This window comes from Loxodonta africana, chromosome 1, assembly GCF_030014295.1.
Source record: "Loxodonta africana isolate mLoxAfr1 chromosome 1, mLoxAfr1.hap2, whole genome shotgun sequence".
Classification (NCBI taxonomy): domain Eukaryota; kingdom Metazoa; phylum Chordata; class Mammalia; order Proboscidea; family Elephantidae; genus Loxodonta; species Loxodonta africana.
This window is the reverse complement of record NC_087342.1, coordinates 110,935,190-110,960,087: the sequence shown is the minus strand read 5'-3', so window position 1 is coordinate 110,960,087 and position 24,898 is coordinate 110,935,190. Positions and strand designations below refer to the sequence as shown.

The window sequence follows — 24,898 nt, the reverse complement described above, 5'->3', positions numbered from 1 at the left end:
CTGGATACACTATCCCCAGGTGCAGGGCCTGACACCTGGGACAGCCTGATAAACATCATAGAACAGGTTGCTGTCAAATCAGGACCTTAATAGAAAGGCTGGCCATGTTTTTTAGTAGATCATCTGAACTATGTTTTAATTAATGACTAATCAAGACATGTTAAAATGGCATTCCACCATTTTAATGAAGGAACTCCTTAGACTATGAAATGTGCATAAGTTGAGAAAGTCAACATTTTTAAAGTTCTACCACATTTGCATCACCACCACCTCCAACTTTTAAAGTTCTAATATAAAAATCCAAATGCGAGGATAGATTAATTAAAGATAGTGTGAAAGAGTTTTTCTCTCTTTGTTTTCCCAGCACCCCACATGGCAACCTTTATGCCTTCGTGCCAGGCAGTGTGCAAGACAGAGTCCTCTCCCTTTCTCTCTCCTGTCCCTGAGACCATGTGCCAATGTCCCATATCAGCACATCAGGTTTGTTGGATCTGTTGCACATATGGTCCATTAAGGATTCTTCCAACTCAGACTATGATTCCATGAGATTGTTTCAACCCCTTGCTTTATCCCATTGCTCACTTCCAATAGGTGGACTGTGACTCAGAAAGGGAAGGAATGTAAAACAGGAGGTTGCTGCTCCCAGACGGTGTTAAAAATAATAACGAAGATCTGAGACTCATCTGTAACCATGCAGAAAGGTCATGAAACCTCTACAAGACAAAACCATTACCAAGGCTGAGCATCCCTTCCCACATTCTCCGCATCAGCTCTCTGGTTACTGGCTGTCATTTTATGATTCATTCTCCCCTTCATGGATGCCTAGTATTTGTTTTCTCTTGATTTAATCTGCATAGAAATATGTCTAAGGGATTGGCTATGAGTAATCAACTAATTTGCCACAACTCCACTCACACCCACTTAGGAATGATCCTGGGCCTCACTTAACCGGGGAGAGACAGGCCTGTTGTTTTGTGATTTCACTTAATTAAGTCTTCCTTCTTGACGATGAAGCTATTGTGTCATCACTCACTGACAAGATGGAATTAAGGTGTGTGAGTGCTGTGGACAGCAAGGGTGTATCCTGTATCAGTGCCAGGGCAATGAGAGCATCCTCTTATTGAAGAATGCTTAAGGTTTGGCTATGTGAATGGGGATGACATAGTTTTGAAGAAGATAAGCATATTTTTCATTCATATGATGGACAATAAAGAAGTTTCCATTCACCAAAAGATATACCTAATCCCTCCCAAGTCACTCCAGCAGCACCTAGCTGGCAATAGTTTGCTCACAATGGGCATCGGGTAGCTTGTTACGACTTGGAAGTGAAACCTCCACTGAGTTTTTAATACTCACTTCTCCTCCTCCTCAACGATTCATTAATTTAGATCCATTGGTTGGCCTTAACGATGCATTCTAAATGGGAAAAAATATAAAATGTGGTGTCAACAAGTAATGACATTGATAAAAATGCAGATACATTCATTTTTATGCCTACATAGATATAAATAAATGCAGCCCCAGTGGCATAGTGGTTAAGATCTTGGTTGCTACGAGTCGGAATTGACTGGATGACAACCAGTTTGTTTGTTTTAGAGATAAATACGTAAAAATGAAGACATGAGAAGTACCCAAACTGACATAGCTACACAGAATTAAATTATCATATTTCAATATAACATTGTAAGCTACGTCATTATTTCTATGTTTCTCTAAGAAATAAAAGGAAAAAACATGCAATTAAACTGTGACTTGCCACTGATTGTGAGATATATTCCAATTTCAGAGATGTTAAAAGCTGAAGAAAATGTCTTTCTTAGAATTGATGAACTATGGTACTAAAAGTCATACTCACTAGTGACCCTACAGGACAGAGTAGAACTGCCCCATAGGGTTTCCAAAGAGTGGCTGGTAGATTTGACCTGCCAGCCTTTGGTTACCAGTCAAGCTGTTAACCACTGTGCCACCAGGGTTCCACACTCACTACTAGCTAACCATAAATGCTAGTTCTTAATGTCTCCAGAAGATCTTCTGTTTGTTTGCTTGTTTTTAAAGGTGCAGCACTTAATTGAGAATCTGCTGGTTGAATGAGAGTTTCTTTCTAATTAATGTAGAATTATTGGAAATTTTAATTGATGCCTTAAAAAATAGATAACCAGGTCAAATGTCTTCTTCAAAATCTATATGTACATGCACACATCAATCCAAGGAAGGGAGATTTACTGCAAAGAGCCCTGAACAAGGAAAATGGTTGAAGACGTTGACTCCAATTGGTCTTAGTGTGGTTCTTCTCTTGCCTAGCTGAGTCACACTGGACAGATCTCTTAAGAAATCTGGGCCTTGGCTTCTTTACCTATAAATAGTGAGTTGGACTAGAGTTTTGTTTCTATAACAGCTTGTCTGTCACTTCCCAGCTCTCACAGTTTATGAATCTAGAATCCTGGTTTCATGCTGTCCCATCTCAGTGTTCCAGATGTCAGACTGAAATATGCCCAATGAGAAAGTTCTTTTAAAGAGTATATTCTGCCAACCTTCAGTTTTAGCAGGGCACTCAATTTTGTTGAACAAAGAAATGAATGAATGTATGCCTTAATAATCCTCTTTGCTAACACCTTCTGAACACTAAGATGTAGTAGTTGTCTCTGCATAACTCTGGTAAAAACACTGACCCTCAAGGGTTGAGATTAAAAAGGAAGGCTTACTTCTGCTGCCCTTGATTTCCCCTTCAGTGAAGTCATGCTCATCTTCAAAGCATCTCTTATCTAAAGAAGCAATGATGGTGAGGCTATGATGTAACATCATAGATGTCAGAGTAGACAACAAAATCCCCAAGGCCCAGACCTGTGTCCTGCAATATTGAAACAAATACCCCTGCAGAAGCAACATTAGATAGCTTGCAAATTACTTATCACACTGTTGGACAAATAATAAGACTTGGGTTAAAGTTGATGTGTAGTAATCAATAAATGTAGAATTAAGGTTTCTATTCTTTTTATCAGCTACACTCACACAGAGCCTCCTTTTGACTTGTTAAAGAGTAAGAAACGCCCCATAAAGAGACAGAGAGTAATAGAATGTATGCCAAAAAAAAAATGACCCATCAATATGCTGTCTACAGGAGACACACCTTAGACACAAAGATAAAAATATATTAAAAATCAAAGGGTGGAAAAAATATATCAAGCAAACAGCAAGCAAAAAAAGAACAAGCTTTAAGGCAAAATACACCATAAAAGAAAGGAAGAACGTTATATAATAATTAAAGGAACAGCCCATCATGATGACATGACCATAATAAATATCTATGCACCCAAAGACAGGGCTCAAAAATACATAAAACAAATGCTATCAGCACTGAAAAGAAGAATTAACAGTTCCATAATAATAGTAGACTTAAACATGTCACTCTCAGTAAAGGAAAGAACATGTAGAAAGAAACTCAGCAAAGATACAGGAGATCTTAAGGCCACAGTCACCTATGTTGACTTCATAGATGTATGTAGAACACTCCACCCAACAGCAGCAAGGTATACATTCTTTTGCAACACATATGGAACATTCTCCAGAACAGGCCATATCATAGGCCACAAAGTAACCCTCAACAAAATCCAAAACACTGAGCTAATAACAAAGCATCTTCTCTGATCATAACACCATAAAAGCAGAAATTAATAATAGGAAGAGCAAGGAAAATAAAAATACATGGAAACCGAATAACACTTTCCTTAAAAACCACTAGGTAAGAGAAGAAATCAAAGGTGGAGTCAAAATATTTCTAGAATCAAATGAGAATGAAAACACATCATACCAAAACCTATGGAACACAGCTAAAGCAGTGCTCAGAGGTCAATTTATAGCAATAGGCACACATATTAAAAAAGAAGAAAGGGACAAAATCAAAACATTAGCCCTACAACTTGAAGAAATAGAAAAAGAACAGCTAAAGAAGCCTACAGCCACCAGAAGAAAGGAAATAATAAAGATCAGAGCAGAAATAAATGGAGACTAGAAAACAATAGGAAGAATCAACAAAACCAAAAGATGCTTCTTTGAAAGGATCAACAAAATCAACAAAGTATTGGCCAAACTGACAAAAGAAAACCAGGAGAGGAAGCAAATAACCCAAATAAGAAATGAAATGGGAGACATTACAACAGACCCAACTGAAATAAAAAGGATCATAACGAGTACTATGAAAAACTGTGCACCAACAAATTTGAAAACCTAGAGGAAATTGACAAATTTCTAGAAGCAAGAAGCACACTACTTACCTAAACTAACACGAACTGAGGTAGAAAATCTGAACAGAACCATAACAAGAAAAGAGATTGAAAAATTAAAAAAAAAAAAAATCCTAGCCCAGATGACTTCACTGGAGAAGAGCTCACACCAGTACTACTCAAACTATTTCAGAATATAGAAAAAAGAAGGCAAACTTCCAAATTCATTTTATGAAGTCAGCATAGCTCTGATACCAAACCCAGGCAAAGACACCACAAAAAAAGAAAATTACAGACCAATATCCCTCATGAATATAGATGCAAAAATTTGCAAAGAAATTCCAGCCAATAGAATTCAACACCATATTAAAAAAAAAAAAAAAAAACACCACAACCATATGGGAATCATACCAGGTATACAAGGATGGTTTAACATTAGAAAATCAATCAACGTAATCCACTATATAAAAAAATAAAATCAAAGAATCACATGATCATCTCAATCAATGCAGAAAAGGCATTTGATAAAGCCCAACACCCATAACTGATAAAAATTCTCAATAAGATAGGAATAGAAGGAAAATTCCTTAACATAATAAATGGATGTCTATACAAAGCCAACATCATTCTCAATGGGGAGAGATTGAAAGCATTTCCCCTGAGAACAGGGACAAGACAAGGATCCCCTTTATCACCACTCCTATTTAATTTTGTGCTGGAAGGCCTAGCTAAAGCAATAAGGCAAGAAAAAGAAATAAAGGGCATCCAAATTGGTAAGGAAGAAGCAAAGCTATCCCTATTTGTGGATGATATGATACTATACATAAAAAATAGAGAACCCTGAAGACTGCACAAGAAAACTACTGAAACTAATAGATTCACCAGAGTGGCAGGATACAAGATAAACATACAAAAATTAGTAGGATTCTTAAATAGCAATAAAGAGAACTATGAAAATGAAACCAGGAAAGCAATGCCCTTTATAATAGCCCCTAAAAAAATAAAATACTTAGGAAAAAAATCTAACCAGCAACATAAAAGACCTATACAAAGAAAACTGCAAAACACTACTGCAAGCAACCAAAAGAGACTTATATAAATGGAAAAACATACCATGCTCATGGATAGGTAGATTCAACATTGTGAAAATGTCAATTCTACTCAAAGCAATCTACATATACAATGCAATCCCAACCACATACCAACAGCATTCTTTAAAGAGATTGAAAAACTAATCATTAACTTTATATGGAAAGGAAAGAGGCCCTGGATAAGTAAATCATTACTGAAGAAAGAGAACAAAGTAAGAGGCCTCATACTCCCTGACCTCAGAACCTACTATACAGCTATGGTAGTCCAAATAACCTGGTACTGAAACAATGACAGACACATTGAACAGAATCAAGAACCCAGATGTAAATCCATCTACCTACAGCCACTTGATCTATGACAAAGGCCCAAAGTCCTTTAAATAAGGAAAAGACAGTCTTTTTAACAAATGGTGCTGGCAAAACTAGATGTCCATTTGTGAAAAAATGAAACAGGACCCATACCTCACACCATACAAAAAAACTAATTCAAAATGGATCAAAGACCTAAATACAAAACCAAAAACTATAAAAACCATGGAAGAAAAAATAGGGCCAACACTAGGGGCCCTAATATACAACATAAACAGCATATAAATTACAATTAACAACACACAAACACCAGAAGATAAGCTAGATAACTGGGATCTTCTAAAAATTAAACACTTATGCTCATCAAAAAAACCTCACCAAAAAAGTAAAAAGAGAATCTAGTGACTGGGGAAAGATTTTTGGCTATGACATATTTACCGAAGGTCTAGTCTCTAAAATCTATAGGAAAGTCCAACACTTCTAAAATAAAAAGACAAATAATCCAATGAAAAAATAGGCAAAGGATATGAACAGACACTTCACCAAGGAAGATATACAGGCAGGCGACAGACACATGAGGAAATGCTAGCAATCACTAGCCGTTAGAGAAATGCAAATCAAAACTACAATGAGATACCATCTCACCCAGACTTTACTGGTACAAATCAAAGAAACAGAAAATAACAAATACTGGAGAGGTTGTGGGGAGATTGAAACTCTTATGCACTGCTGGTGGGAATGCAAATTGTGCAACTATTTTGGAAAATAATATGGTGCTACCTTAAAAAGCTATGAACAGAAATATATGATCTGGCAATTCCACTCCTAGGAATATATCCTAGAGAAATAAGAGCTGTCACATGAATAGACATATGCACACCTATGTTCATTGCAGCGTTATTCACAATAGCAAAAAGATGGAAACAACCTAAGTGCCCATCAACAGATGAATGGATAAACAAACTATGTTACATACACACAATGGAACGCTATGCAATGATAAAGAACAGCGACGAATCTGTGAAACACCACACAACATGGATGAGTCTGGAGTGCCTTACGCTGAGTGAAATAAGTCAATCACAAAAGGATAAATACTGTATGAAACCACTATTATGAAAATGTTTCCACACAGAAAGAAACAATCTTTGATGGTTATGAAGGACGGGAGGGGTGGGGAAGGAAAAACACTAACTAGATAACAGACAAGTGGTAACTTCGGTGTAGGGTAAGACAGTACGCAATACAGGGGAAGTCAGCACATCTTGATCCGGGCAAAGTCATAGAAGCTTCAAAGACACATCCAAACTCTGTGAGAGACTGAGCTACTTGGGCTGTCTGGGGACCACAGTCTTGGGGGATGTCTAGCTCATCTCTCATAACACAGCCTGTAAAGAAAATGCTCTACATCTGACTCTGGTGAGTATCGACTGGGGTCTTAAAAGCCGGTGAACAGCCATCTGAGATACATCTACTGGTCCCATCCCGGCTGGAGCAAAGGAGGATGAAGAAGACCAAAGGCATAAAGGAAAGATTAGTCCAAAGGACTAATTGACCACAACTACCACAACCTCCACCAGACTGAACCCAGGACAACTAGATGATGCCCGCTTACCATCACCAACTGCTCTGGCAGGGATCACAATAGACGGTCCCAGGCAGAGCAAGAGAAAAATGTAGAACAAACTTCAAATTCACCCTCCCCACCCAAAAAAAAAAAAGACCAGGCTTGCTGGCCTGACAGAGACTGGACAAACTCCAAGAGTATGGCCCCCGCACACCTTTTAAACTCAGTACTGAAGTTCACCCTTCAGCCAAAGACCTTGGTGATGCAGTGGTTAAGAGACTGGCTGCTAACCAAAAGGTCAGCAGTTTGAATCCACCGTACGCTCCTTGGAAACCCTATGGGGCAGTGCTACCTTGTCCTACAGGGTCATTATAAGTGGCAATTGACTCGATGGCAACGGGTTTTTTTTTTTTTTCTTCAATAGGGCCAAGGGTAATACACGTGAGAGACATGCTTCATAGTTTAATCATGTATATGAAACTAATGGGCACACTAGCCCAAAAGCAAAGATGAGAAGGCAGAAAGAGACAAGAAAACTAGACGAATGGAAACAGGGAGTCTGGGGTGGAAAAGGGAAGAGTGTTGACACATCATGGGATTGACAATGAATGTCACAAAACAATTTGTGTATTAACTATTTAATGAGAAACTAATTTGTTCTGTCAACTTACACCTAAATCACAATAAAAAAAAAATTTTTTTAAAGTGTAAGAAATGGGGGAGTGTAGCTTTCTTCTTTCCTTTCCTCAGCTGATGCCTTGACCCACGCAACCCGCTCCTGCCTCCCCCCATGCCCCGGACTTTGCTTCATCCTCTCGCTTTCCTCAACCACCTGAAACTCAATGACAATGAGGGTAGCATATTTGAATTACCTTGTGATCCATAATGGTTCCAAACAGCAAGATGAAGAACCCCTGTAGAGAGATTCAACAGAAGCATGAAGGAGGGTTTTGCAGACAATATTTCAGGAATTATTTTAATATCTAAGTCCCTGGGTGGTACAAATTGTTAACATGCTCGGCAGCTAATAAAAAGGTTGAAGGTCTGAACCTTCCAGAGGCACCTCAGAAGAAAGGCCTGAACTTCCAAAAGATCACAGCCATTGAAACACTTATGGAGTGGAGTTCTATTCTGACACACGTGGGAGTGCCATGAGTTAGAGTAGATTCGACGGCAACTGGTTTAAGACCACTCTTCTGGATACTGTCTAGGACAATCATCAGGCATCAGAAACTTCATTTTCCACTGATCAGGTAAAGATGCATTGGTGGGTATTTATTTTGTTAATCTACCTCCACTCTTAGAAAAGAATCACCGTCATGGGACTGTGCATAGGTGTTATTGACATTATTGAATGGCTACTAATACAGGATAGAGTTTTTGACCTTATTAAATCTTTTTACTTTCTTCCCAAATATTGGTGTGGCTGTTCTTACTCATGATGACAGAGACATGTAATGGGGAATATTGTGGTTCACAATAGGCAGTCAGGGCCTCTGAGCTGATGGAAGAAGTTTCTATATAAGAGAGAAAGAAGGCTACAAAGACCTGTGAGGCCAAGGTCTCTTCCAGTTTAAACTATATGGACCCCTAGAAAGTCACAGTGAAATCCCTGGGTAGTGAAAATGGTTAAAGTGCTTGGCTGTTAACCAAAAGTTTGGAGGTTTGAGTCTACCCAGAGGTGCCTTGGAAGAAAGTCCTGATGATTTACTTCCCAAATATCAGCTATTTAAAACCCTGTGGTGCACAGTTCTATACAACACACATGGAGTACCCATGAGTCCTAGATGACGCGACAGCAACAGTTAAAGTCACATTAAATGATGGTCATTCTTTTAAATTGGTGGGAATTGAGGTCCAAGGAAAATCTGGACCCTACAATGAAAGTAGAGAGAAGCTTGGGTTCCTAGGGATAATTTCATGGTGGGGGAAAAACAAAAAAAAAAAAGATCAGATGACTGAAAATTTTAAATGAGAGCCACAAGGAAGGTTTGCTGAGAATAGTCGAGTGTATATACCCAAAATTGTTTGAGTATTTGTCTTCCCATCAGAAAAGTAAACAATGATCTGTAAAAGAAATAGAAAATTGCAATGATTTTCTAGGGCTTTAATTAAGTTGCAATGTAAGAAAGAAGATGAAATAGAGTCAGTCACAGAGTAACTTCGAGTTGGGGAGATTTATGTGAAGCCAAAAGGTGTTGATTTCCCTCCCTCAAAAAGCAAACAAATGAACAACAACAACAAAAAAAAAACCCTTAGTCAAAGGTTTCTCTTTAAAGCAATACAAGGAAAAAGGTGAAATCAATCAATATTCTCCATAGTGATTAAAGAATTACAAGTAAGATATAGTTGATCTGAGTTGGCATTTCTTTGAAGTTTACTTCATATTTTGTATCATGCTTTTGAAGAGAGTAATAGTAACATAAGCTCGCCATGAGTCAGAAATGTTTTGACAGCAACTACCAACAGTAACAGTAATAGTGACGTGTTAACAGGAATAATTTGCTCTTTATTATGTAGTTGTATTTAGATTATTTAAAGCAGGAGTCAGATTTTTTTTTTTTCTGCGAAGTAGATAGTAAATATTTAAGGCTTTGCAGACGATGTAATCTCTGTTGTGATTACTCAACTCTGCTGCTGCAGCTCAAACGCAGCCATAGACAGTAGGTAAAGGGCTGAGCATGGCTGTGTGCCAGTAAAACTCTCTGTACAATAGCAGTGAGCTGTAGTTTGCCAACCCCTGATTACAGCATAATTAAGAATATGGACCTACTAAATTTTCTATTACTCATATATGTGGAAAGCAGTCTGGCTGGTGACAGCTCCCCAAAAATGCAAGTTTAGTATCCAAGAAGGAGTAAAACAACCTTCAGAGGGATAATCTTGCCAAATCAATTATTTTGGAGCTAGAATAGACAATAGAGATCATTCCATATCCATATCTTTATTGTACAAATGAAAAGATTGAGGCCCAAAGAAAAGTGCCTTTCTCAGGATTATATAACCTATGGCAAGTTCCATTTCTACGAACAACGACTTAAGTTTCTTCCATAGGGAACAGCAGAGAAAAGGTATAAGAACTCCTGACTGGTTAACACCCAAAGTGAATAACCAACCAGGGCCACCTCTTCACGCTCTAGAAAATACCTGTTGTTTTCTAAATTCTCAAACCTCTTGGGAACAGATAGGAAATAAACTTGTTTTGAGGCTACAACACATGAATGTAGCCTCACGCATCCTTCACCAGAGAACAGTCCTCTGCAGTGAAGATCATCTTCTTCTGACGTTTTAGGAGGAATACATATCAATCATGAGGAGAGAAGGAAAGAGATTTCCACACAACCAACCAGATCGGCTCAATCCAACTGGAAAAATCAATAGGGTAAGAGACACCATGGCCAAATACCTCTAAGATATAGAAGTAAATGGATCTATAATTTTAAATTACAACCATTTTTATGTTGCATAGACAAAACAATAGAAAATCTCCCTTTTAAGAACTTACCTGGAAAGCATTGAGTAGGGCAAAGATAACGTGGAACACTGAGGAAATGCCTTCAATGAGAGTGGTTATTCCAAAACCCCAGGTCAGTCCTAGCAATGGGGTAAGGATGGCAACGTTTTTGCTAATCCTCATAATTATGGCCACATCCTGAGACTTGGAACTGCCAATAGAGGGTCTCTGAGTGTTGACAGCAACCATAAAAACCACAAGGAGATTCACGGCCACAATGACCAAGGCTGGGATGGCAAATGCTAAAAGGGCTTTGGTACTGTCCCAGTTAAGCCAACAGGCCTCAGGTCTCAGGTAGCCTTTGCCTGGCTCTGTGATCGCCACTGTGGTGACAGAAATGACCAACGGGCATCCGTAGCCAATGGCAAAGCCAATGGCCATCATGCAGGACTTCAACATCCTACGGAAAACCACCAATATTCCATAGATAATGAGCAGTGCTTTGAAGAGCATCCAGAAAAACATACAGAGGTAGAAAAAGTGGCTAAAAAATGTCACCGCAACACACAAGTTGTAGTCCTGGGCCTTGCTGTTGAAGTTAGAGGCTATAATGAAACACACGTTAGCGGTCAGGAGTGACACAGCTATGTTCACAATGCACACGTGGCGCATGTATGAAATCTCCGTCACAACCACCCGGGACCACACCATGGCTTCAACGATGAGGCAAAGAATCAAGCTGAGGATGGAGATACTGAGCCCAATGCAGGTGGTGTATTCCAGGACTTTGTCGGTTATAGATTTGGGGGACATTAGAATGGAAAAAGACATCACTGCATTGCTAGAGTTACAGCGGCATCTCGCTTCGTTCCTGATATCCCACATCATCACACATGCATTCTCATCCCACCTCCTTTTCCCGGAGTGCCAGCCAACGCACTGGGCCCTAGCATTCCGGGATTTGTTGATTTTCTCAAAGGTGAGTAAGATTTGCTTCAAGCTTTCTGGTAAAACCACTGATAGGACCAGACCATTCACCGGCCTGGGGAGACTCACATTTTGCAAGTGGGCTTCTTTCAGAATGGCCCCCAAGGTGGGAAAAGCTATGCTAATGGCTTGGGATGCATTCTGCAGCTTCCATAGCTCTTGCCTGGGAATTTCTATCATTCCTGAGATACCTTCTGTCGTATTTTTCATGCTCATGGAGAAATTAAAACGTTTCTCAGAGGTACTGTGGTTGATATGAAAGCCTTTTGTCTGAATGAAGAGTTCATCCACGATGTTGTCAGAGTCGTTGTGGAGGTGAATTTGCCTGGCAAACAAATTCACAGACTGCAACAAATCCGAGCTGGCGTTTTTGTTGGGAATGAAAGCCCAATTTGAAATGGCAGCTGCGTCGAGGATGTGGTTGGCCATTTCGCTATAGCTCTGCAATGGAGAAAAGTGGCTCTTATCCTAAGGAGTTACACATGCTGTACATAGTCAATTCTCCTGAAATTTCTTAAGATCAAATGATCTGATCTTATTTGACACATTTCCCTTCAAATTCCCTAGGCATTAGAATCCCTTTTCAGTAAGTCTGTACAGAGGGACAGAAAGGAAAGGAATGCTAAAAAGAGGTATCACAGATAAACTTTATTAGGCCCAGAGCAGCATTTCCAAACTGCAGTCTGTAGAGCTTGAGTTTTCCATGAAATGGTAATGGGTGTTTAATGGAGGGAGGTGGGGGTGAATTCTGTGGTAAACTAAGTTTGAGATTACTACTTATCATATCCCTATAAAAAGAAAAAAAACTAGTTGCCATAGGGAAACCCCGGTGGCATAGTGTTAAGAGCTATAGCTTCTAACCAAAAGGTTGGAAACCCTGTGGGGCAGTTCTACTCTGACCTGTAGAGTCGGAATCGACTCGACAGTAGCAGTTTTGGTTTTTTTTGGTTTCATTGCCATAGAGTCAATCCTGACTCATGGCACCCTCACGTGTTTCAGAGTAGAATTCTGAAACTCCATAGGGTTTTCAAATGGTTGTGACCTTTTGGAAGTGAATTCCGAGGACTTTCTTTCGAGGTGTCTCCAAGTAGATTTGAATTGCCAACCTTTAGTTAGTAGCTGAAGGCTTGACAGTTTGTACCACCCAGGGTGTCTACCATATCCCTATATTCCCCCCCTTATATGGAGTCCGAAAGTTCATTAGTGCATTAAAAGCTCTGAAAAGTCCTGCCATAATTTTGTTTAAATCAGAGTTTCCAACATCTGCTTGCTATGGATCCTCTTTTTAAAAACAGAACCTCCGTTAACATTTCTCAGCACAATTATGCTCTATAGAACATAATTTTGGAAACATTAGCCTAGACTCAGTCTTGCTCATAGCTATGAATATGTGACTTTTTTTGAATATACAAAAAAAGCATTAAAAAATTCATGAATCGTTGTAAATTTCCATAAACTAAAATAAACCTACATACAAAATAGAAGTAAAATGTTTGCAGCTACTATGGAGGTGGCTGTTGCAGTTCTACCTGGTACTCTGAAAAGTACATTTGGAACTGTTAAAATGCAAGGTTTTAAGAAAAAAACATTATTAGATTTTAATGAAATCAGCAAAGAATACCTTCATCTTCTCTTGGGTAACATTATCAGACAAGTCTATGGAAATATTTTTTAATAACTCCACTATAAATGCAATATTTCCAGATGTGGCTTCCGATGATTTCACGACATCGATTATGCAGGCATAATCGAGCGGGCAGTTCTTCCGGATTCCTTGAGCCACATTGTTGATGGGCTCTGGAGCTCGAAGGTTAAGATTGGGCAGAGGTATAGACGCTGCTGCTAATGAAACACGGGAGGCACCACTTGAGTCCTATTTAAAAAAAAAAAAAAAAAACTTTCATTCAAAAATAATTAAGCACTGAGTGGCGCAAACCGTTAGCACTCAGCTGTTGTTATCAGCTGCCATCCAGTCAATTTCTAACTCACAGTGACCCCGTGTGACAGAGTAGAATTGCTTCATAGGTTTTTCGTTTGTTTGTTTGGTGCGGGGGAGGGAGGGAGCTGTAATCTTTAGGGAAGCAGAACACTAGGCTTCTCCCATGGAACCGCTGGGTGGGTCCAAACTGCCAACCTTTCAATTAGCAGCTGACCACTTCACCATTCTGCCACTAGGGCTACTATCCAAAAAGATGGTGGTTTGAACCCACCTAGTGGAGACATGGAAGACCAGCCTGTAAGCTACTTCTGTAATATTAAACACAAACAAACATGTTGCATCGAGTCAGTTCTGGCTCATGGCGATCCCATGTGTTACAGAGCAGGACTGAGCTTTACAGGGTTTTCTTGGCTGTAATCTTTACAGGAGCAAATTGCCAGGCCTTTCTTTCACAATGTTGCTGTATGGAGTTGAACTGCCAACCTTTGTGTCAGTAGCAGAGCGCAAACCATTTGTGCCACCCAGGGGCCCTGCTTATAGTCTTTGAAAACCCCGTGGAGGGCAGTTCTATTCTGACACACATGGGGTCGTCATGAGTCAGAATCAATTTGACAGCAACGGGTTTGGTCTTGTGTCTATGTGTATGTGTCAGATTAAAGGAGCTAGAGGTACAACTAATCCACATGCAGAAAACAGACCTAGAAGCAAGAGGTCCTTAAAAGTGGTCTAGATGCTGAGAGAAGTTCCCAGAGTAAGGCAGAAACACAAACAGGCAGGAGATTCCACCAAAGCATCCAGAAATCTGGATGCTGAGCTTTCCTAGTGGAATTGGATTTCATAAAAGTGACTTTAACTCAAGTATTATAAAGAGACAATTTTCTTCAGAGATGTGAAGAATTTCTAGAAATACAATTTGTATAATTTTTTAAAGATTTTTTTAAAAAAGGAGCCAAGAGGAGTTTCATTGGCAAGTACTTTTGGTGGTTGGCAAATCAAAAACAGAATGCTAAGGAATCGCAACTTCAAAACGTTTGGAGTTTACTAATTAATAAACCAAAAAACCAAACCAATTAGAAGAGATTATTTGCTCATTTCCTGATATTTTTACCTAGATTCCCTTGGAAAGTGGCGTTGGATAAAGCAAAACAATACTTCCATCAGTTCATTTTCGAATGCTACTCCCGCTGCGAGGACTTCTATGTGATTAACCAAACCAAACCCATTGATGTAGAGTCAATTCTGACCCGTGGTGACCCATGTGTTGTAAAGTAGAACTGCACCTCATAGGGTTTTCTTGGCTGTAATCTTTACGGAATAAGAGCCCTGCTGGTACAGTGGTTAAGAACTCAGCTACTAACCGAAAGGTCAGTGGTTCGAACCTACCAGCAGCTCCATGGGAGAAAGATGTGGCAGTCTGCTTCCATAAAGATTTACAGTCTTGGAAACCCTATGGGGCAGTTCTACTCTGTCTTATAGGGTTGCCAAGAGTCAGAATTGATGCAACAACAATGGGTTTGATTTTTTATTTTTATTTTTGGTAATGTTTATGGAAGTGGATTATCAGGGCTTTCTTCCTTGGTGCCACTGGGTAGGTTCAAACCACCAACCTTCAGGTTAGTAAACCCAGTGCTGTCGAGTCAATTTAGTAGCCAAGTGCAAATGGCTTGTGCCACCCAAGGACTTCTAAATGACAGAGACCTTATCAGCAATTCCTTTATAAAATCACTGTTAAAATTTTAGGAAATGCAGAGATCCATATGCTTCAATAGGATCAGTGGGGAGGTAGAGGAAAACCTGCTAAATGGAAGGATGTAAGTTAGATTTTTATTTTAAGGGAGTTTTGTCCTATTCAAACCCATTGCCATCTAGTCAATTCTGACTCAGAGCATTGGGCTTCTATTGCCTCTGAGTCACACATCTCTCTTCCTTTGGTCAAGTGATTGAAAGTACTAGAAAAAAAATCAAAATGAATTTGACTCTAAACAGAGAATCAAATTGAATAGCCAATCAACAGATTAATCAATTTATCAAATTGATTAGTTGATTAATTAGCACAATAGGCATGCAAATTCACTTTTAGAGCTAAAACTTTACGCTCTAAGCATTCATTTACACCATAAAAGAGTGTACATGAATTTCAGATCTTTTTGTGAAAAAAGATTCTGGTAGAGAGAAACAGAGAGTGGGCTGACAAAGGTAGGTTAAAGAGAATTGCAAGTGGGGAGCGTACCTGAGAGTCTGGGTAAGGAAAGTAGGACAAGAGACAAATTTAATCTACTCTATAGATCTTTTTAAGCCCAGGTTTGAGACTTATTATCATGCTGAACAAAGCACATCAAAAATACCTCCACCACCTCCCAGAGTATTGGCTCCTGTAGTCATTAATATGCAAATGAGCACCTGAAAGAGTGTTTCCACAGAAAGGCTTGTACATGTTTCAGTTGTTTTTTGCCACTTTTTTTGATTACATGTAAATCCTATTTCTCCACGAAAGTGTTTGGCACAGGACTGGACACAGTAGGAAGTGGTGCAAGATCCTTGACATTTCTCTGAAAAGAGAGAGAGAGAGACCTAATTGCAATTTCCACTCTCTGGCAGGGACATCTAATGCATGGTGGGGACTCTTGGATTGCTTCCCAGAGGGGGTGGCATTGAGCAGGGTCCTCAGCAACAAATAAGACCTTCTGGCAGACTGTGAAGCTGGCGCCCAGGCAGAGTGAACAGTATGCAGAAAGGAAAAATCGCAAGTCACTCAGAAAGGCTGGTTCAGAGCACATGAGGGGAGAGTGGCAAGGGTAAGGGTGGGGAGGAAAGCAGGGGTCAAGTCATGAAGGGCCTTGAATGCTGTGCTAATGTGGGGGCCACCAAAAAGCATGATTGGATTCAGGTTTTTTAAAGATAATTGACAATAGCTTAGAGAGGTGATGATAAAGTCTTCTATGAAGGACCAAATACATAGAATTAACCAGGTAAAATACAGGAAGCTAATTAAACTTAATTTTAAATAAATGTTCAGACGAACAACAAATAATTTGTTAGTATATGTATGAAGGATACAAGTATCCTTGCAATGTTGTTTATCTGAAAGTCAGAGTTAAGTAGACATCCTATATTTTTATTTGTTAAATCTGGCAACCCCAGCAGGCAGTAAATATTTTCAGCTTTTCAGGCCACACAGTCTTTGTCACAAGTACTTAAATCTGCCAATGTAGCAAGAAAGCAGCCAGAGACAATATGTAAATGAGTGGAGGTGACTGTGTTCCAAAAAAACTTTATAAAAATCATAAATTTTATTTGTAAAAACTTTATTTATAAAACATGGCTTTTATATATATAAAAAAAAGACAATATGCAAATAGATGAGAAAGGCTGTGTTCCAATAACTATTTATAAAATTTTGCCCATGAGCCATAGCAGATAGACTTAAGTCAGGGAGTCCAAGAATGAAACTGTTTGGGTATTCCCAGGAAGAACTGTCTTAGGATCGTGGCAGTAGAAGGGAAGGAAGTAGATAATGCTGAGGGCTATTAAAGTATTGAAATCAATATGAGGTGACCAGTTGGCTGGGAGTCAAGGAGTACCCCATATTCCTGGCTTGGACAACTCTGTGGATGACTCCATTACGTGAGAAAAGAAACTAGGTTTGCATCTTTCTGACATCTACCAAGTGTACCAATTTTTGCAAGTTTATTTAACTTGAGTGGTTCTCAATTTCTTCATCCATATAATGTGGAAGATTCCATAGCATTGTTACAAATATTAAATTAGATGGTGTTTTGTACTTAGATTAGTGCCAGTATACATGCTTAATAAATGCTAGTCACCTTTCTCTCCTCTTTCCATTGTCAGTTCCACAAACACAGAGAAAGTTACGTATACTTGGCCATGACTGTAAAGAATCTGGTTATCCCTACTTTGAGGTGAGAACCACATAATTTTGTTACCTTAAAAAAAAAAAAAATTTTTTTTTTTTTTACTACTAAGAACCATCTCCACAGTTTACCTCTCACTTCTCAAAAGTGACCAGTCTCACCAACCTAATTCCTGTCTTACATCGCTGCAGTAGACTGTCAGCACCAGAGTATTACAAACATGTTAAAAAAAAAAACAAAAAAAAACCCACTGCTGTCAATTCAGTTCTGACTCATAGTGGCCCCATAGGGTTTCCAAGGCTGTAAATCTTTAGGGAAGCAGACTGCCACATCTTTCTCCTGTGGAGCAGCAGGTGGGTTCAAACCGCTAGCCTTTTGGCTAGAGACCAAGCACTTTAACCACTCTTCCACCAGGGCTCACGTACATGTCAGCACCCCCAAAATATCTTTAAATAAAGACTGAACCTTGTCCTCTTCACTCTTCTGCTTCCTATTAGATCATCATTACAAACAGATGTTCTATTTGGTCTTGAATGGACATTTGTCTATCAGTCTAGTGCACGTGTGAATTATTTGCCAATTCGTTTCATAGGTAATGGTAAACTTGTAAGAAAATCTATCAATTTCTGCTAAATGTGAAGAACTTATCAGCACTGCTATCCTATTTGAAAGCTTGTGGTCCACATTCTTGCAACATGCTCGCAACATCAATGTCCTTCCATTAGTCTGCCCAGTTCTCAAAATGGATGGAGATAGTCCCATGGCCACATACCTTGTGTCTCTCCAACCATGGGTTTTCCTTCAGGGCTTCGATATTTACGTCCATCCTGAAAAATATAAATTGCAAAAGGTCCTCTTTATTGTAGAACTTTTCTCTCTCCTCACAATTTAGAGGTTCCAAGTGGAAATGTAGAGAAAATGTGCTCAGGGCTGGGAAGAAAACTGCAGCAGATCCGTGGGCTGATATTGCAGGAACTTGCTGAAAGAAGCATGAAGGTGAGCGCAGACGGGAAATAAACTGCCCTCTAATTTTTAATGAGGGCTAGAACCGTGACACTTGTCACTTGAGGTCTGATTATGAGTTTAGTGGATTGGTGCATCATTTGGGAAGTTCAAGTATCCAAGGAGGTCAGAGAAGACGACAATTACACCCCTAAGCTGTTTTCTACCTTTATTTAACAATAAAGTGGAGCTAATATCAGTCTCTCAGACTAGCTGAGAGAGTACTTAGAGAGGAAGAAATGAGAGCTACTAGGAATAATCATTCAGTTTTGCAATAATAGAATCAAGAACTGTCTCACAGCTGGAAACGATTGTAAGATTATCAAAAGAACCCCTTTTTTGTTATAAATAAGGAAAGTAAGACTCACAGAAGTAAAGCAGCTTGTGTAACTAGCAAGAAGCAAAGCTAAGATTTGAATCTAAATTGTTCTACTTCTAGGCTAGTACTTCCTCCTCTCACCAGCTGCCTGCCTGCCTTCTCTGTAGCTTGCGAAGTGATCATTGTACTGTTGCCCTTTGAGTAAATTCCTGCCGCCGCTCCACCAGGTTTGGATTAACCCATAAGCAAGGCACACACGGATTTAATTGTGTTCACTTACTAATCTATGGTGAACGATTTCACACGGGCTTCACCACGTCCTTAATGTGATGAAAAAGAGGTGAAATTGTGCACTACAGATTAGTAAATAAGCACAAATAAGCCCAAATTTAGTACCTTGCTTATTGGGCAATCCATCCTTGATCTCAAACTTTCTTTGTTTCCTTCTTTGGAAAGCTACTAGCTCCAAGAGTAAAATTATGTTTGAAAAATTTCTTTTAAAATGTCATGTTATTTATCAGAAACCTAGCCTTTCCTGTGTGGACCACGGTCTCGGGGAACATCTAGCTCAATTGGCATAACATAGTTTATAAAGAAAATGTTCTACATTCTACTTTGGTAAGTAGTGTCTGGGGTCTTAAAAGCCTGTCAACAGCCATCTATGATACTCTACTGTTCTCACCTTCGGGAGCAAGGAAGAATAAAGAAAACTAAAGACACAAGGTAAAGATTAGTCCAAAGGACTGATGGACCACATCTACCACAGCCTCCACAAGCCTGAGTCCAATACAACTAGATGGTGCCTGGCTACCACCACTGATTGCCGTGACAGGGATCACAATAGAGGGTCCCAGACAGAGCTGGAGAAAAAATGTAGAACAAAATTCTAACTCAAAAAGAAAGACCAGAGTTGCTGGCCTGACAGAGACTGCAGAAACCCTGAGATTATGGCCCCCAGATACCCTATCAGCTCAGTAATGAGGTCACTCCTGAAGTTCACCCTTCAGCCAAAGATTGAAAAGACCCATGGAAAAAAACAAGACTACACCGGAGCACCAGCCCTGGGGCAGGGACTGGAAAGCAAGAGGGAACAGGAAAGCTGGTAACAGGGAACCCAGGGTTGAGAAGGGGTAGTGTTAATATGTCATGGGGTTGTTAAAAAATGTCATACTACAATGTGTGTGCTGTTTGATGAGAAACTAGTTTGTTCTGTAAACATTCATCTAAAGTTCAACAGACAAAAGAAAAGAAATCTAGCCTTCCAGGGAAGCTGTAAGTTTTCTTTTGGGACTATATAGGGTTGGATCAAACTTACTTTTAGGTCGATTTTGGATCTATAATGGGAACATTCTGTTGCAAGAAATAATGCCAAACAGCAAATCATGGTTGCCTGGGACGTCATTTTTACACATTACGATCTTCACCTGCGAAAAAGAAAGAAGGTGAATCCGGCTGGACTCCCAGCAACTAACATGCTATTTCACAGGCTAACCAATGATTTAGTGAACCCCCTAGGGTACTTTGGGATTTTTCACAGCAAAACAACCTGCCTCAGAAAAGCATACTAATGCCTATTTTCAACTCAACTAAAGAGGAGTCCCTGGGTGGCACAAATGGTTAAGTGCTGGACTACTAGCAAAAGGTTGGAGGTTCAAACCCAGCCAGAAGTGCCTCAGAAGACAGACCTGGTGTTCTGTTTCTGAAAGGTTCCAGCCTTTCATTATGGAGTGGTTCTACTCTGCACACATGGGTGGTGTCACCATGAGTCAGAATCTGCTTGACGCCATGACGACTAACAACAACAGAAACGTAGCACAGGATAGACTTTCTTTCACACGTTGACCTTTCTACAAGCAGAAGACAGGAATGATGGAAGCCCAGGCAGATGTCTGTTCACCAAAGTATTATTTTTAAGATTTAATCCACATTTCATTAATAAAAAGTAACATTTATCAAAGACTTCTATTTGCCAATCACCGTTCTAAGCACCTACCCTGCATTAGCTCATTCAATACTATGATGTACAATATTATTATTATCCCCATCTTATCAAAGGGGAATTGATGCCTTTGAATGGTGGTGTTGGCAAAGAATATTGAATATACCATGAACTGCCAAAAGAACAAGTAAATCTGTCTTGGAAGAAGTAAAACCAGAATGCTCCTTAGAAGCAAGGATGGCAAGCCTGTGTCTTACATACTTTGGACATGTTGTCAGGAGGGATCAGTCCCTGGAGAAGGACATCATGCTTGGTAAAGTACAGGATCACCAGAAAAGACGAAGACCCTCAACGAGATGGACTGACACAGTGGCGGCAACAACGGGCTCAAGCATAACAACGATTGTGAGCATGGCGCAGATCGGGCAGTGTTTGGTTCCATGGTACCTAGGGTTGCTACGAGTCGGAACCAACTCAACAGCACCAAACCTCAACAACAACATCAATGGAGAAACTAAGATACAAAGAGTTGAGTGGTCACAAGCCCAAGGTCACTCAGTTAAAAAGTGGTGGATCCGTGAGTTCAAACAGGATGAAATGGTCCAGTTTAAGAGCAGTTCTTAATCTCCATAGCAAGGCCTCAGCAGTAACACTATTTTGGACTAGACAATTCTTTGCTGGGGGAGGGATATCCTGGGCATTTTAGGATGTTTAGCAGCATCCTTGGTCTCTACCCCCTAGATTCCAGTAGCACCTGGTTGTGACAGCCAAAAATGCCTCCAGACATTACTAAACGTCCCTGAGGGGTGGGGGTGCAAAATCCGTCCCAGTTGAGAACCATTGCCATACAGTGTACTATCTCTCTGGACATATGGAGTCAAGTAACAATATGAAATGAATATATACTTTTGCCTGCTGCTGGAGCAAGCACTAAGATCACACTTATAGGTGGAAAATTACTGTACAGAAAAATTAGAGACATTAGAACATAAGTCTTTTTTCTTTTCCCATATCTCTGTTGTCTGCCTTTTTCTTGACAGTTCCACCTTTCAAAGGCAAATCTCTGAGAAGTTTTCTTCACAACAGTTGGTGTTCATCAGCATCTTCATGAACGTCATGATCATCATCATACCCTTCCTATACAATGGTGGCAATTCAGACTCCTTACTGTGCCATAGACCTTTGGAATTATTTTCCTAAAAGTTCTGATGCAGCAAAGTAAAAATATCATGGATTTTAATTAGCAAGAGCTACGTTGTATCTTAACTATTTGACCCTTACCAAACCTATTTTCTCATCTATTTCACAAAATGTAGATGATTAGTCATTCAACATTTATCAGATGGTTCCTACTTGCCAGGAACTGTACCAAATGCTGGAGGAAAAGAAATAGAAGATGCTGTCCTTTCCATAAAGAGTGTCCTGTTGGGCCTGAGACCAAAAGAACTAGATGGTGCCTAGCTACTACCAATGACTGCCCTGACAGGGAACACAACAGAAAATCCCTGATGGAGCAGGAGAAAAGGGGGATGCAGATCTCAAATTCTAGTAAAAAGACCAGAATTAATGGTCTGACTGAGACTGGAGGGACCCCAGAGGTCATGTCCCCTGGACTCTCTGTTAGCCCAAAACTAAAACCATCCCCGAAGCCAACTCTTCAGACAAAGATTAGACAGGACTATAAGACATAAAATGACACTGGTGAGGTGTGTGCTTCTTAGCTCAAGTAGACACGTGAGACTATGTGGGCAGCTCCTGTCTAGCGGCAAGATGAGAAGGCAGAGGGGGACAGGACCTGGTTGAATGGACATGGGAAATACAGGGTGGAGAGAAGGAATGTGCTGTCGTATTACAAGGAGAGCAACTAGGGTCACATAACAACGTGTGTATAAGTTTTTGTATGAGAAACTGGCTTGAATTGTAAACTTTAAAAAAAAGTCCAGTTGGAACACAGACAAGTAAAAGCAATAGAGAGAAGAGAGATTTTTCACACATTTCACCTAGTAAACAAGGGGTCTGCTAACCCCTAAGCAGACGTAAATTCCTTCTGCTGTAATGGAGATGGACTAGCTCTGATCCATGTAGGCTCACAAGACAGTCTGTGACCAGGGAGCAGAAAAAATTCTCTGATCTGGAATCAAACCCTTCTTGAGTGGAGTCAAACATAAGGTAGACTTTCATTAGTCTGGCAAGCTGTAGCTGAGATGACAAGACACACAGGAAAGCCTTCAAATCATCTTTGAGCTTAAAGTTCCTCACCAATGAACAGGGGAGAAGTGTATTGATTTACACTATCATCTTGTAGAGCAAGTCTGAGCAGAGCAGGAGAAAGGGAACTTGGCAGAATGACAGGCAAAGTGTGGTAATAGGTTTGCCTAGGTTTGGGGACTATGTGTGCAGAATTCACCATCTTACAGTGTAGGTGGGAAGCAGGAAAAAACTTCCCATATGAGCAGTACACTGGTGGATGGACACACCAGGCAATTTGTAATACTAATATTGTTTAGGATAGATTTTTAACTGATCATACCTAAAGGAAAGACCAGAAGAACCAATATAAGTTATCTTAAAAGTATCCATATGTTTTACATATACACCTACAGTTCACAAATTTCTTACCATGACCCAATAAAAAGCAGACTTTATATTTTGACACAGCATGTAAATACATATATATGTATGTATATAAAAAACAAACATAACTCATTTTTTTGGAGGTGATCCTAACTCGTAGTGACCTTATAAGAAAGAGTAGAACTGCCCCACAGGGTTTCCAAGGCTATAATCTTTACAGAGGCAGACTGCCACATCTTTCTCCCATGGAGCAGCTTGTAGGTTTGAACAGCCAACATTTCAGTCAGCAGCTGAGCGCTTAACCACTGTGCCACCAGGGCTCCTTATGTATGCATATGCTACCCATTGCCGTCAAGTCAATGGCAACTCACGGCAACCCTATAGAACTGCCCCATAGAGTTTCCAAGGAGCAGGTGGTGGATTCAAACTGCCGGCCTTTTGTTTAGCAGCCAAGTTCTTAACCACTGCACCACCAGTATCTTTATATAACACTGAAAAACATGTAATTTTTATAAATAAAAAAATTGTTTATGTAACACTACTTATCCTCCCTTCCTACAATCAAGACACTCTGATACTTCCAGTACTATTATTATCTCCTATTCCATTCTACTCTATTTTATATCCTCCCTTTTTTTTTTCTCAAATATTGGTTGCAACCCCCTAAATTGAATTCACAGCGCACTAATGGATTATAACCTGCTATTTGAAGAACAGAGACATAGACTATAAGATTCATTATCAAGTTGAAAATTTTCACTTCTCCCACTTTCTCTCTCCTTTCTCTTTGCTATTCTTCACAACTCTACTGAAATCTTCTTCCCAGGGTACAGGTATAAGGGAGAAAAAAATATCTAATTCAGGACCAAATAAAAGGAATAATGCTGAGGGTAAATCCAATTCTTTTTCACCTAGATAATATGGTTTGAAATGCACAAATGAGAGGAAGAGAGCCAAAGGGAAGCATTGACAGAGAAACCGATGAGAGCTGGAACTGAACGCAACTGCCCTGTTTTTCCGGGTCTTGCAAGTTTTCCACCTTGACAACGTGCTTTCTTATCACCTTCTTATCACTCATTTTAGTGGGAAATATTTGAGTTTTTAGTGAGAAATATTTGAGTTTTCCTTCTCTGACAGGTTTCTGTCTTCTACAATTTCCAGCTTTTGCAGGTTTCACTGTATAAGTAATAACACCTGCTATCTAAGGCTTCAGAAGAAGGGCTACTTTTTTTTTAATAATTTTTATTGAGCTTTAAGTGAACATTTACAAATCAAGTCAGTCTGTCACATATAAGCTTATATACACCTTACTCCATACTCCCACTTACTCTCCCCCTAATGAGTCAGCCCTTCCAGTCTCTCCTTTCATGACAATTTTGCCAGTTTCTAACCCTCTCTGCCCTCCTATCTTCCCTCCAGACAGGAAATGACAACACAGTCTCAAATGTCGACCTGATACAAGTAGCTCACTCTTCTTCAGCATCTCTCTCCTACCCATTGTCCAGTCCCTTCCATGTCTGATGAGTTGTCTTCGGGAATGGTTCCTGTCCTGGGCCAACAGAAGGTTTGGGGACCATGACAGCCGGGATTCCTCTAGTCTCAGTCAGACCATTAAGTCTAGTCTT

The 24,898-nt window shown here is 39.8% G+C and overlaps 1 protein-coding gene across 1 annotated transcript; it reads right to left on the bottom strand.

Moving 5' to 3' along the window:
• Nucleotides 1-1,368: 1,368 nt before the first annotated feature.
• LOC100675052 (adhesion G protein-coupled receptor F4) lies at nt 1,369-20,373 on the bottom strand. The gene is made up of 8 exons (XM_003404447.3): nt 20,076-20,373; nt 18,212-18,266; nt 15,968-16,116; nt 13,250-13,501; nt 10,693-12,069; nt 8,060-8,101; nt 2,703-2,762; nt 1,369-1,416 (listed from the first exon to the last, which is right to left on the bottom strand). Exons 1-8 carry the CDS (start codon nt 20,160-20,162, stop codon nt 1,369-1,371), a joined length of 2,070 nt encoding a protein of 689 aa, XP_003404495.2. The 5' UTR covers nt 20,163-20,373.
• Between the last annotated feature and the right edge of the window lie 4,525 nt (nt 20,374-24,898).

Bases quoted from the DNA above. Each gene is read 5' to 3' on its own strand.
- LOC100675052 (XM_003404447.3), bottom strand. From the start codon at position 20,162: ATGACGTCCCAGGCAACCATGATTTGCTGTTTGGCATTATTTCTTGCA. The intron at 12,070-13,249 runs GTATTCTTTGCT...TCTCCATTGCAG, and splicing joins TTACCCAAGAGAAGATGAAG to AGCTATAGCGAAATGGCCAA. The intron at 8,102-10,692 runs GTAAGTTCTTAA...ATCTCTCTACAG, and splicing joins CCCTACTCAATGCTTTCCAG to GGGTTCTTCATCTTGCTGTT.